General features: G+C 49.5%; 1 protein-coding gene across 1 annotated transcript; it reads left to right on the forward strand.

Moving 5' to 3' along the window:
* The first annotated feature begins 3087 nt into the window (after positions 1–3087).
* On the forward strand, positions 3088–12434 carry LOC123084245 (protein NRT1/ PTR FAMILY 8.2-like). The gene is made up of 4 exons (XM_044505951.1): positions 3088–3150; positions 4101–4408; positions 11434–12203; positions 12379–12434. Exons 1-4 carry the CDS (start codon positions 3088–3090, stop codon positions 12432–12434), a joined length of 1197 nt encoding a protein of 398 aa, XP_044361886.1.

The raw sequence follows: 12434 nt of genomic DNA on the forward strand, positions 1-12434 counted from the left end.
CAATGACGGCCTCCAACGACAACCTTGGGTGTGGGCGCGGCGATCCACGGTGCTGCTAGCGGTCGGCGACGGGTCGTGCGCCGTGGTTTGCTACGATAGGCGAGCACCTGAGGTGTTACAAGCTGCAGGAGACGAGGTACTTTTCAGGCGGCATCTGCCATGCGCGTGGGAAGGAAGCTTCGCTGGGGAGGTAGGGAATCGTTTTCAGACGGGAAAGAAGATAAGATCTGAACGGTTTGGATGGTGCCAATCCGATGGCTGCTAGGCGACCGGCCGAACGTTGGGCCGGTGCGCCGGCGCCTAGTGCTGCCCTTTTTTTTTTCTTACATTGGTTGGTGTTACGGACGCGTGACTGTACATCATTGACTCATTGTACAATTGGAAAGCGGTGGTCTGAGCAAGGGGACAAAACGTTATCACGAACAATTGGAAAGCGGCAGCGGCGCTCTAGCTATCTTGTTGAGTGAACAGCAGCTGCACTCGATGAGTGGACTTGTGAGTCACGAGCCATGCCTTAGGCCCCGAATAATTAGTTGCTCCCGTCCCGTTGCCCACCCTACCCCCATGGCCGTGACTGATAATCGATTAGTTAAACGTCGCTTCATGGGTATCCACGCCAATCGTTCCCGTCCCGTGTCAGCCCGGAATCTTCCTGAGCAATCACGTGAATGAAACCACTCCGGGCAAGGGTCACAATGGCCTATGTAAGGCGCCAAGGAGCTAGTGAGCGACCCAAATCTGCCATGTTGTTAAATAAATGCATGATGGCCCCTTTTACATGCAAATGTAACCGGCAAACTCTGGGCTGGCCGGCAAGAGATTTACTCTTTGGACAAAATGTGTTTACACGAAGCAATTAAGTACTACTCCTTTCCATCTAAGTTATACTAAAGCCACGACAAGTAGTGGCGAATCTAGCGTGACACTGAAAGGTGGCTCAAAACAGCAAGTTCTTAAGCCTAATTACCAAATGCATTATAATTGTTGCATGTAAAGCATATCAACGTATTTCAAAATGGTATGTTTAGCACCCCGCAAAAAAAGTGGTATGTTTAGCTAAAACAGTTTTTTTAAGGGTAGGCTTAAGCCCTGTTGAAGCTCTCCTAGAAGAATCACCACTGGCGCATGTGCGCATGACTCAATGGTCACCAGTGTACGTACGTAGGCTCGTGATCGTGAAGGATATGATGGTGCGTGTGTTTTAAAATCGCGTGAATGCTCGAGTCGTTCCAGGGTCGTTCTCTCCGTTTGCTTTCCTGGCGATTTATTTTTTCAGTTGACTGGCACCTAGGCGGCCCCATATTCCGATTTTTCGATTTTTCATCAAAAAAGACCACCTACTGAATCAAATTGTCAAAAAAGACTACCCGAAGACGGAAATGTCAAAAAGGACCACCTGCGCCGTGGCGGCAGGTTCGCCAGCCGACACGTGGCACCTGCCGCCACGGCATCTGGCGGCAGCACCTGCCATCACTCGCTCAGGCGGCAGCCTTCGCTGCGCAGAATTTTGGCCCAACGGCGCACATGAAAACGGAACGGCTGGTGATGTGGCACCTGCCGCCACGCTACCTAGCGGCAGCCTGTGCTGCTTTTCCATGTGAAATGTCATGCCACGCGACAGATTCTTTCAGTGATATCTCAATGTGCTACTGTACAAGATTATAAGTTTTGAGATATCCATTGTAAAATGTGAATTGTACGGCACAAACACCATAGTAAGATGGACTCTTTTGAATCTTTTAGTGATGGAGTAGTGGTGTGTTACGTAAGTGCACGACTTTTCTACTGCAGCGCATGGCTGGAAAGCAACACAGGCTGCCGCCATGCAGCGTGGTGGCAGGCGCCAGCTCGCCAGTTCGTTCCGTTTTCTCCTCCGGCAACGGACGAAATTCTGTGCAGATCCGTGCCGCGGTGGCAGGGATCTTGTACAGTAGCACATTGAGATATAATCTTGCGCAGTGATATGTCAATGTGCGGCTGACGGCGGTGGCAGGGATCCTTTCTCGCGTCTTCGGGCGGCTCTCGGGCACGGGCGGGGGTCTCTTGTTGGCCGGCGCGTCGATCTGCGAGCGGGGCCTGGTCCCGGTGGCTTCCGGCTTCAACGGCGGCGTCGTGGGGCTTCGCGTGCGGGTGCGGAGCTGCGAGTAGGTGGCTGCGGGCGGGGGCTTGGGGCGCGGGGCCTCGCGTGCGTGGTCGCGGCGATGCTCGCTGGCTCGGCGCTGGCGTCCCGTGGCTGGTGGCGCTGCTGTGGAGGCTTGGGCGCGCGCGTCTAGCCGGGTGACGCGCCGTGCGCGGCCGGTGCCGGACCTGCTGCCCCGTGTTGCCCCAGATCTGGCGGGCGGCGGCGTTTCTCCTGCATCCCTCCCCTCGTTCATTGGCAAGATCTTGCTCTGGCCGGTCCAGCTTGTAGGAGGGAAGGGGAGGTGGAGGGAGTCCCAGGATCCATGGCAACGGTGCTCTGCCCCTTTTTCGTGGTAAGTTGGGGGTGCTCTTCTCCCCTCTCGTGGCCTGCGGCGGCGGTTGGAGGTGTGCCATGGCTTGGATCTTGAGGCGATTTGGTCGTGTTTGGCTCCTGGAGAAATCCTTGCAAAAACTGTTCTTGATGTCGGTGACGGCGGCGCCATTTTTGGTGTCGTTCACCTCCTTGGGGGCGTTGCTGAGGAGTCCAGTTCACCCAAATCCCCCGAGAGTGTCTCCGGGCGTAAGCCTAAGATCTTGTATTGCTAGATCGGACGACGACGGCGGCAGGTTCGCCGCTACCTTCTTGGAGGCGTCGTCTTGGAGACCATGGCTGTTGGTGGTAACCGACGGCTTGCGTGGGTGGCGGTTGTCGGTGGAGTGTAGTTGATGTGATGGTGTTGCGGCCGGCTTGGGGGTCGACGGTGGGTCTGTGCTCTTCTTCGGCGATGTTCGTGCTTGAGTGCTTCTTGGTGTGTCTCTGCTAGGCGGTGCCCTGCGATCTCGCCGGTGGCACACAGGTGCCGTGGCGTTGTCTCGGCCTCGCGTGTCCTTTCGAATGTACCCCCGACACAGGTGGTGTTGTGGCGTTGTGCAGTCTCGGATGCGTGGTGCCTTTCGATTGCGTCGATGGTGCAGTGCCGTGGTTTGGTCTTCTTGGCGATGCCCCTCGACGACGCCGGGGACACAAAGGTGGTGTGGCGTCGTCTCGGCCTTGCGTGACCCTTCGAATGTGCCCCGTGATGCAGGTGGTGTCGCGGCATTGTGCAGTCTCGGTTGCATGGAGCCTTTCGATTACGTCGACGGTGCAGTGTCTTGGTTTAGTCTCGGCTGGCCGATGCCGTTCGATTACACCGGCGGTGCTCTTTGTTGTATTGTGTTGTGTTTCTCTTCTTGTTCTCCCCTTGTTGTGTGTGACGTCTTGTGTATCGTCGGTGTGTTGTGTTGTTTTATTTTATCTCTCCTCCCATGTATCCCCTGTACCTCTGGTTCACTTGAGCCCATCTTGCGAGGCTGCAAAGCCTTATAGGCAAATGAATACAATTCAGGTGGGGGAGTTCTCTCCCTCCCCGATGAAAATTCAAAAAAAAAGTTCCAACTAAGGGCTGTTCAGTTTCTCTCCGCTCCCGTGACTCAGCTCCCGGAGCGGAGCAAGCTGCTGCAGCTTTTTATGGGGCAGCTGAAACCGAGCTCCGCAGCTCCGCGGAGTTGAGCGGAGTGAAGAGAAACCGAACGGTGCCTAAGAGTATGTCCAACAGGCGCCGAACGGGCGGCGTGCTAAAATCTGGTTTACGGCGCGTCCATCGTCAAGTTTGGCGCGGCGCGCAATGCTGGCTCCAGCAGCCGCGCTAAAATGCAGCACTTCCTCCAGTAGGCGCGCTAAAATGCAGCGCGCGCGCTCTCGCACAAGCATAGATAGATAGAACTGTGGTGCAACTAGATAGAAAAACTACGGTGCAGCTGATTAAAACTATGATGCGACTAAAAGAAACCTACTCCCAGCCGTCGTCATCATCATCATCATCATCATCCTCGGTGGTGTTGCCCGAGGTATCGAGCCACATGTCATCCCAACGTCCATCGTTGGGGGAGAAGATCGACTTCCCGCCTGCCTCGACGATATCGCACTGTGATAAGGTCAGTGCCTTGCGCCGACGCCTGTCGGCACGCTCCGCGCGGCGTCTTGTCGTCTTCTCTGCCCAGAAGGCGTTCTCGGCGGCGACGTCCTCCGGGTTGCGCTAGCGCCACTCTGCCATGGCTCGCTCGTCCTCCTCGGCGACGAGGAGGCGGCGCTGCAGCCGGACGTGGTCTGCACGGTCCTGGTCCGTGATCAGACGAGGCGGAGGGCGGCGCGCTGCGCCTGCTCGCGCGTGAAGATGTCCCAAAAGTTTATCTACGACGGGGGCCTCTGCAAGCGCCATGCCGCCGCGTCGTACGCGCGGGCTGCCTCGTGTGCGGTCCAGAACTAGCCGAGGCCGAGCCGGATGTCGCCGGACCGGATCTTGGCAGAGTACCAGCCGTTGGCGCGCTCGCGGACGCCGCGGTAGCCTGAAGAACCCTAGCGGCGCGGTGGCATAGTGGCGCGGTGGTGGCGGGGCGCGAAAGCAGCGACAAAGACTGGAAGCGGCGAGGTGGCAAGGGGAAGGGCGCATGGCAGTGTGGTGAGCGTGTGGCGAGTGCCGCATTTTATAGGCGCGTCCGAAGCGGCGCGCCAAATCTACCGCACCTGATGCCGCTTTCTCCAGCGCGCGCAACCGCTTCCCGGGCGCGCTAGTTTGCCGCCACCGCTGGAGCGTGCGAAACCGGGTCGCGCGCGCTAAAAAATCATTTTACCGTGTGCGTGCGTCTTTTAAGACGGCTGTTAAAGATGCTCTAAGGCACTACTAATTTCCAGATCCATCGTATCAGCCAACACTACTAGGGAAAAGCCTAGGAGCAGCGCGGGTTTTAGGCATATCAGTAGCGCGGGCTGGAGCGCTACTGGTACGGCGATACAGCTAAAGCTTAGCAGTAGCATGCCTCGACCCACGCTACTGCTAAATCGACTTAGTAGTAGCGCTTCCTCAGAGGAGCGCTACTGGTAATTAGTAGTAGTGCTTCTCCCTGTCTGCGCTACTACTATTATTTCGTATTATTTTTTATTTCATGTTGTATTCATAAACCTTTACACAAGTTTTCATAATAAGATTGTTTTTACATCATAATAGCGCTCCTCTGAGGCAGCACGCGCGTTCCTCCAGTAGGAGCGCTAGAGTTATTACATCACGGGGTGAAAGTACCGTGAACTAGTTTCAAGTGGATGTCCATCCACTTGAAACTAATCCGCGGTTCTTTCACCCAATGATATAATAAATATCATCATCATTATCATCATATCATTAACAACTTATCATCATAATACATCATTGTCATATAACACCTCCTCAAGATCATCGTTTTCATCAATGACATCACATAGCAAATTGGTCACTAGTCGTAATCACAAGTGCTCCTCATCATCAACTCTAACATATTGTACCATATAATAAACATATTGTATCTCATAGGACCTACTACATTCTCTTAGGACCTGCTACATTTCCTAAGGTAAAATAGCAAAAAACAAGATAGCCCCTGACTCTCCATTATGGAGAATGGAGATTATCATGTCTCTAATTCTTGCCTTTCGCTGAATGTTACTTCCAAGAACCTCCTTGCGAATGTCCAAACATTTTTTCCATTCTTTGATGAGCATGTGTTCACCGGTTTTAGAAATTCGATATGCACAGGTGAGCTCCCTAGATTTACCTGGCAGTATGTTCAGAACTGTAAGGCGGCCATTCTGATAGATCAGATGAGGCACACAATCCATCAGGAGTTTCTGTTGAAAAACATAGTAATAACTTCATAGTTAGCAATGATGTACTAGTTTTAGAAGTATACAAAAGATGCACGGATGTAGTGGGTTTTGTCTACCATCTTCCGCACATTCTTTGAAGAATCAAAATAAGCTGTCAATGGAAATAAGCTGTCAACTATTTTGAAATAAACAATATAAATTAGTTAATAACTATGTTTGAGAAACTCACATTGCGGTTCAATCGGAAGCGTATCAACAAGGATCCAAATGTCCATATTGTCTTGCTCGATGTCAGGATCACCAAGATCCATGGTGACAATCATACCTCATAAAAACCATTCATTTTGCAAAGTGCTTCCCAATTTTGGCAACCAAAATGGGTTACGCTCTGAGCATTGCACAGATTTACTTCAAAATCCATATCATGATGGGTCCTTAGGTGTATTTTATTTGTTTCAAAATTTTCATGGTCTTCAAAACCCATCCTCTCCAAGACATAGCGTCTTGCATGACATGGGATAAGCTAGTCGAATTGTAAAAGATGAAAATTAGACGTCGAAATAGTTGAAGTCATGCTTAATTACGAAAAAAACACTTGCCGTTGTTGCGTACCGTTTCAACATCGAAGGTCTCCTCGAGCTTAATGTTGAAGCGCCGATCTTCATCCAGCTCAACGAACCTGTCGCACATACCTCGATCGTCGTGGCACCAGCTGCACTCCCCCGGGAGACTGTCGTCGTCCGAGTACGACATTTCCTACGTTCATAATTCAAAGATTAAACTTGTACAATTATATATATGTACTAAAAAACCTAAATTAGATCATTATTTTTCGAGAAAATCCAGGCTACTCGATATTTCCTACATATTCTAGCACAAGTCATGCCAAAATTCACGGAAAAATTCGGCATGACCTTTGCTAAAAAAGGACATATCGAGCGTCTGAAATTTACCGAAACAGAAATTAATCAACACTCCGGCAAAACATAGGTCACTCAAAGGTGTAACCTGAACATGACCGGCCACTTGGGCAACCACATATCCTATATGAGCAACACAAGATATACATGGAGATTTGGCAGGTCTCACCTTGAGGTCGGAGGGGGTCGGTGATGGGGACGACGGTGGGGATGATGGAGGGGCTCCTTGATTTCTGCAAAAGCAAAAACCCTATAAGTTATCACTAATACATCCCGAATAATTTCTTAAACTAAAAAAATAACAACAAATATGACATGTTCAACTAGTTCTATTAATTCAACTAGTTCTTACTAAATATAAACTTACTATAAATAGAAAAAAAAACTAGTTCTTTCTAAAAATAAAGTAGTTCAACTAGTCTAAACTAGTTCAACTAAAACTAAACTAGTTCAACTAGTTTATTAATTTACTTACTAAAAATACATTAGTTCTATTAATTCAACTAGTTTATTAATTTATTTACTAAACTAGTTCAACTAAACTAAACTAGTTCAACTAAAACTAAACTAGTTTAACTAAAACTAAACTATTTCAACTACTAAAAATCATTATCTATGAACCCTAAATTAACATCTACTACTACTAAAAAACATCTAGTACTAACTAAGCAGAGAGAAAGGGGGTGGGGGAGGGGTGGGGGGCTTACAGAGAGGGGAGAGACGGTGGCGGGGAGGTGCTCGGCGACGGAGAGGTAGGGGCGGCGAGGGCGGGCTCGGGATCGGGAGGCGGCGGTGCTGGGCGGGTTCGGGCGGCGGCGGTGAGGTTGAGGGCGGCGGCGGTGAGGTCGAGAGCGGCGACGGTGAGGTCGAGAGCGGCGGCGGGTGGCGGCGCTGAGGTTGAGGGCGGGCGGCGGCGGTGAGGGCAGGCTCGGGCGGCGGCGACAGAGGAGTTGGGGGAACAGGGCCGGGGGAGTGGGGGGAAAGGAGAGGACTTAGCAAAATTTTGAGTCCGCGTGTGGTTAAGTCGAACTAGCAGTAGAGATGTTTTGTAAACACGCTATAGCTAAGCGTGTTTTATAAAAACACGTTGCTGCTATAGGAAGCAGTAATTTCTTTTGTTTATCCTTACATTTTCTTTTTTTTCATTTCTCTGCTTCCTACTTCTATCATTTTCATTTATTTTTCTATTCTTTTCATTTTTCTTTTTTTCTTAGCAGTAGCGCTGTACGCAGGAAACGCGCTGCAACAATGACCATAGTGGTAGCGCGCTTTGCTCAGAATCGCTACTACTACTCCTAGCCTACCGCCAACACGGTGGTAATTATAGTGATAGCGCTTGCTTCTGAACATGCGCTACTGCTATAGTTTAAGCTATAGCGCGCTTTGTATGAACGCGCTACTACAAATTAGCAGTAGCGCCCTATTTTAACCAGCGCTACTGTTATACCTCTGTGTATAGGCTTTTTCCTAGTAGTGCAACATAGGAAAAGTTCAGTTATGTATGATGTTATCCACTCATGCGTAGCTTGTCACGGCACACGTACTGACAGCTGGACCGCGAGTGTCCGCAGCGTTGCGCACTAATGTGTCTCATCAGCGAGATTTGGAAGCTCTCAGTGAAGCTTTTTTAAGCTCGCTATGATGCAAGATACTAATTCTAAACATGTGAACCTTTACATATAAATCAGAACGATGGACTCATGAAGCCATACATGTGAAGGTACTGTGTTTCAAGGGATAAGATTTCTATCCGTCAGTTGAACCATACATGTATTGTGCACGTGGCCTACTAGTATATAATATTAATGTATAATACTATCTCGGTAGTGCATATTAAGCCGCCCACCCACCCACCCACCCCCCCCCCCCCCCCCCCCTCCAATTTCACGTACGCATGCATTAGAATGTTCTTTCTCTAACTCCGTACATACATGCATACACTACAGGATGAAAAGATGATGGCATCCTGCATTCTCCATATTTGAAAATTCAAAATGTGTTGTAGCTCAAATCATCGGTCCGATTCAAAATCTGTTTTCACATAAAAAAATCATCGCGATGAGAGTTTCGAAACTGGATTCTATGGACTTCTTTTTCTGGTCAAAAGTTACCATGTCTGGGCTAAGTAAATTATCATGTCTGCCGTACGTAAGTTATCATGCTATTTACAAAGAAATTACTGGGGAAAATGATTATCCAACCTTTTTCCCACCTGCACATGCACGCATGCACTAGAGGGGAAAAACTAATGTCATCCTAGATTCTTCTTATTTTGAAGATTCGAAATGTTTGATAGCTCAAACCACCGGTTTGATTCAAAATCCGTTTTCACGAGATAAAAGATGTCGCAATGAGACCTTCGAAATCAGATCCCATGTTGGTATGTTTCGACGACTTTTTTCCGCATCGGAAGTTACTAGGTGCAGGCTAGGTAAAGATACTGCGCTGAGATGCATAAATTCTCATGTTATTTACACATAGGTTGTGAGGATGTACTTTCAACGTTTTTTCTTGGGGGTCAAAGTTACCACGATATTCGGAAATTATCAGGCCCAATGTGTATATTATCATGCTACTTGCACAATAGTTATCAGGGGTATCTTTCGAACAACTTTATACCAGGGTCAAAAGTTACCATGGTGTTTTTACATGGGTTATCATCTCCGCGGTGCGTAAACCATCATGCAACTTACACAGAAGTTGCTGGAGGTATGTTTTCAACAAAAAGTTTGCCCGGTTCAGAGTTTTCATGGTGTTTGTACATAAGTTATCAGGTCTGCAGTGTGTATATTACCATATTATTTACACAGAAGTTATCATGGGTTTGTTTTCAACAATGCACTGTCCTCCATCAAAGTTACCACGGTGTTTTATACGTAAGTTATCAGGTATGCGTGCATATATTACCATGTTTTTTAGACAGGAGATTCCGGAGGGTATGTTTCAACGGGTTTTCCCCCGGGTCAAAGTTATGACTGTGTTTGTGCGTAGATATCATATATGCTGTGCGTAAATAACATTTTATGTACACAGAAGTTCCGGGTTAAAAGTACACATAAGTTACCAGGGTTCCTGGTGACAAAACCACATGAAAAGTATGGGAAAAAAACAAAAAAAGTACGGTTCAAATTTCATCCACACATTATTATTTTCTGATTTGTTTGAATTACTTACACGTATGTCACGTGGTCACACATTATTTTGTTGCAGGGTAGAAAAAGCACCTACAATGTAGGGAAAAAAGGTCGAAAAGGATTTGAAAATAAAAAACTGTTTGAGATAAAAGAAAAGAAGAAAAGATGTGGTTCGGTAATCTTGCCGAAAAGATGGGGTTATGGGGACAAGCCTTCTCTCGACGCGTTCGGTAATCTTGCCAAAACGATGTGGTTTTGCAGTTGAGTTTTTCCTATGTTAATATTTTAGATAGCCTCGTTTATATTCTATTTATTTTATTGCAGAAGACTTTCAATTTATTCATCTTCAATCATGATAATACAACAAACATGAGAAATAATAAAAATTACATTTAGATCCATAGACGACCTAGCGACAACTACTAGCATGGAAGCAAGTCGAAGGCGCGCTGCCGTCATCGCCCTTTCCTCGCCGGAGCCAGTCCAAACTTGTTGTAGTAGACAGTCAGGAAGTTCTCAGCCCCCATAGGGCCAGCATACCAGAACAACAGCCGCCATCATTGAAGAGTAGCACCGATCGGAAGGATCCAACCTGAAGACACACGAACGTAGATGAACTACAATCATATCCGGAAAAATCCACCAAGGACAGATCCGTTGATGACACACCTCCACACGCCCATCTACGATGACAGACATACCACCGCGACAACGGCTACATAGGAAGAACTTTATTCCATCTACAGGGAACCGCCATCGTCTCGTCTTCCTGAGCAAGACGGTAAAACACAAACACTAAGGGCGTGTTCGGTAGTTGCCCACGGATGCAAAATCCTCAACTCCATCGCCCAACTCCAGCAGCCAGCTTCCCACCTAAACTCCTGGAGCGATGGATCTGTTCGGTGTAGCAGCTTCTGGTAGCCAGCGATCGCAAAGGCCAAAAAGTGCATATTCGTCCCGTTTGGATTGGGCTGGCAGCCCAAGTGACTTGTACAAGGGGCATGGGCTATAGGCCCGGTTGGGTGGGTGGCTGCGAAGAGGCGCTCGTGGCTGTTTTCTTTGTCCGCTCGTGGCTATTTCCTCGTACCGTTTCGCTCGAAGTCACTTGGCGGTGGCAGCCAGCCGTAAAAACTGCCAACTCCAACTTCTTTGTTTTCTCTGAGTAGCAAATACCCAGCTCCATGACTCCAGCAAATTTGCACGTAGCTAATAGCCAGCTTCTCACTCCCATAACCAGGTTTTGAAGCGTTCGGTTCGGCTCCGGAGTTGGAGTCGAGGAGTTGAGGAGCCGGCGGGCTACCGAACAGCCCCTAAGAAAGCAAAACTCGAAGGAACATCTAAAAATGGAGCCCTTCCGGCGGCAAGGGCTGGGATCCACCACGCCGGCATGGCCCTAAAGCCATTGAAGACGAGGTGGATCAATGATGATGCCTACGGGAGGCAGAGAAGTCCTAATCTGAAAAAAAGGACGAGGCGGTTGCATCGTGTATTTTCTTGGAACGAATTCAACAAACTCATATTAGTACCTCATTTAACACAAATTAATCTATTGCACGGGTTGCGGTTGTCATCGATCGCTCAGGTTCTTGGACAAGGCGGCCCTAGAGAGGGCGGGCGACAAGGGGCGACCAGCGAGCCCGTGGCGGCTGTGCACGGTTACACAGGTGGAGGAGATCAAGTGTGTGCTCCGTCTGCTGCCGGTGTGGGCGTGCGGCATCATCTTCGCGGCCGTGTACACGCAGGTGTCCACCACCTTCATCCTCCAAGGGGACACGCTGGACCCGCGCATCGGCAGCTTTTGCGTCCCCGCTGCAGTGCTCACCGTCTTCGACACGCTCAGCGTCATGCTCTGGGTGCCGCTTTACGACCGCGCCATCGTCCCGCTCGCGCGCCACCTCACGGGCCACCGCCGCGGGTTCACGCAGCTGACGCGCATGGGCATCGGGTTCGTCATCCTCACGGTCGCCACTGGCATGCTTGAGGTCGCACGGCGCCGCGTGGTCACGTGCAACGGCACGTACCGCGGCACGGACGGTGCAGAGTACGTGTCATTGTCCATCTTCTGGCAGGTGCCCCATTATGTACTATTGGGCGCGGCGGAGGTGTTCACTTTCATCGGGCAGATGGAGTTCTTCTACGACCAAGCGCCTGACGCCATGCGGAGCATCTGCTCAGGGCTCGCCAGCGCGGCTTTGGCGCTGGGCAACTACGCGAGCTCGGCGCTCGTGTCCGTCGTGGTGTGTGTCACGACGAGCACCGGCCGGCCCGGGTGGATCCCCGACGACATCAACCACGGGCACTTGGACTACTTTTTTGGCTGCTCGCCATGCTCTGCGTCGGCAATTTCGGCGGGTACCTGCTCGTGGCACGGTGGTACAACTACAAGATGACCGCGGATTAAACTGGAAATCACCGTATGTGTAGATTCCGAACGTGTAATGACTAGTAACTTCCTCGGTTTTCCCTATAAAAGAAGTTTTAAAGCGACTATGCGTAAGTTCACTGTTTTTTTTATTTATTTATACAGTTGATTTGCATGTCATGTTGCAGCGCAACTGCGCCTCCAACGGCACTTCTTATTAA

This window comes from Triticum aestivum, chromosome 4A (assembly GCF_018294505.1).
Source record: "Triticum aestivum cultivar Chinese Spring chromosome 4A, IWGSC CS RefSeq v2.1, whole genome shotgun sequence".
Classification (NCBI taxonomy): Eukaryota; Viridiplantae; Streptophyta; class Magnoliopsida; order Poales; family Poaceae; genus Triticum; species Triticum aestivum.

What these genes read in the sequence shown, in the direction of transcription:
- LOC123084245 (XM_044505951.1), top strand. Translation starts at nt 3,088, where the DNA reads ATGGTGCAGTGCCGTGGTTTGGTCTTCTTGGCGATGCCCCTCGACGAC. An exon ending in ACGACGCCGGGGACACAAAG is followed by an intron (nt 3,151 to 4,100) that starts GTGGTGTGGCGT and finishes TGATAAGGTCAG; the next exon opens with TGCCTTGCGCCGACGCCTGT. An exon ending in TCGTACGCGCGGGCTGCCTC is followed by an intron (nt 4,409 to 11,433) that starts GTGTGCGGTCCA and finishes TCGATCGCTCAG; the next exon opens with GTTCTTGGACAAGGCGGCCC.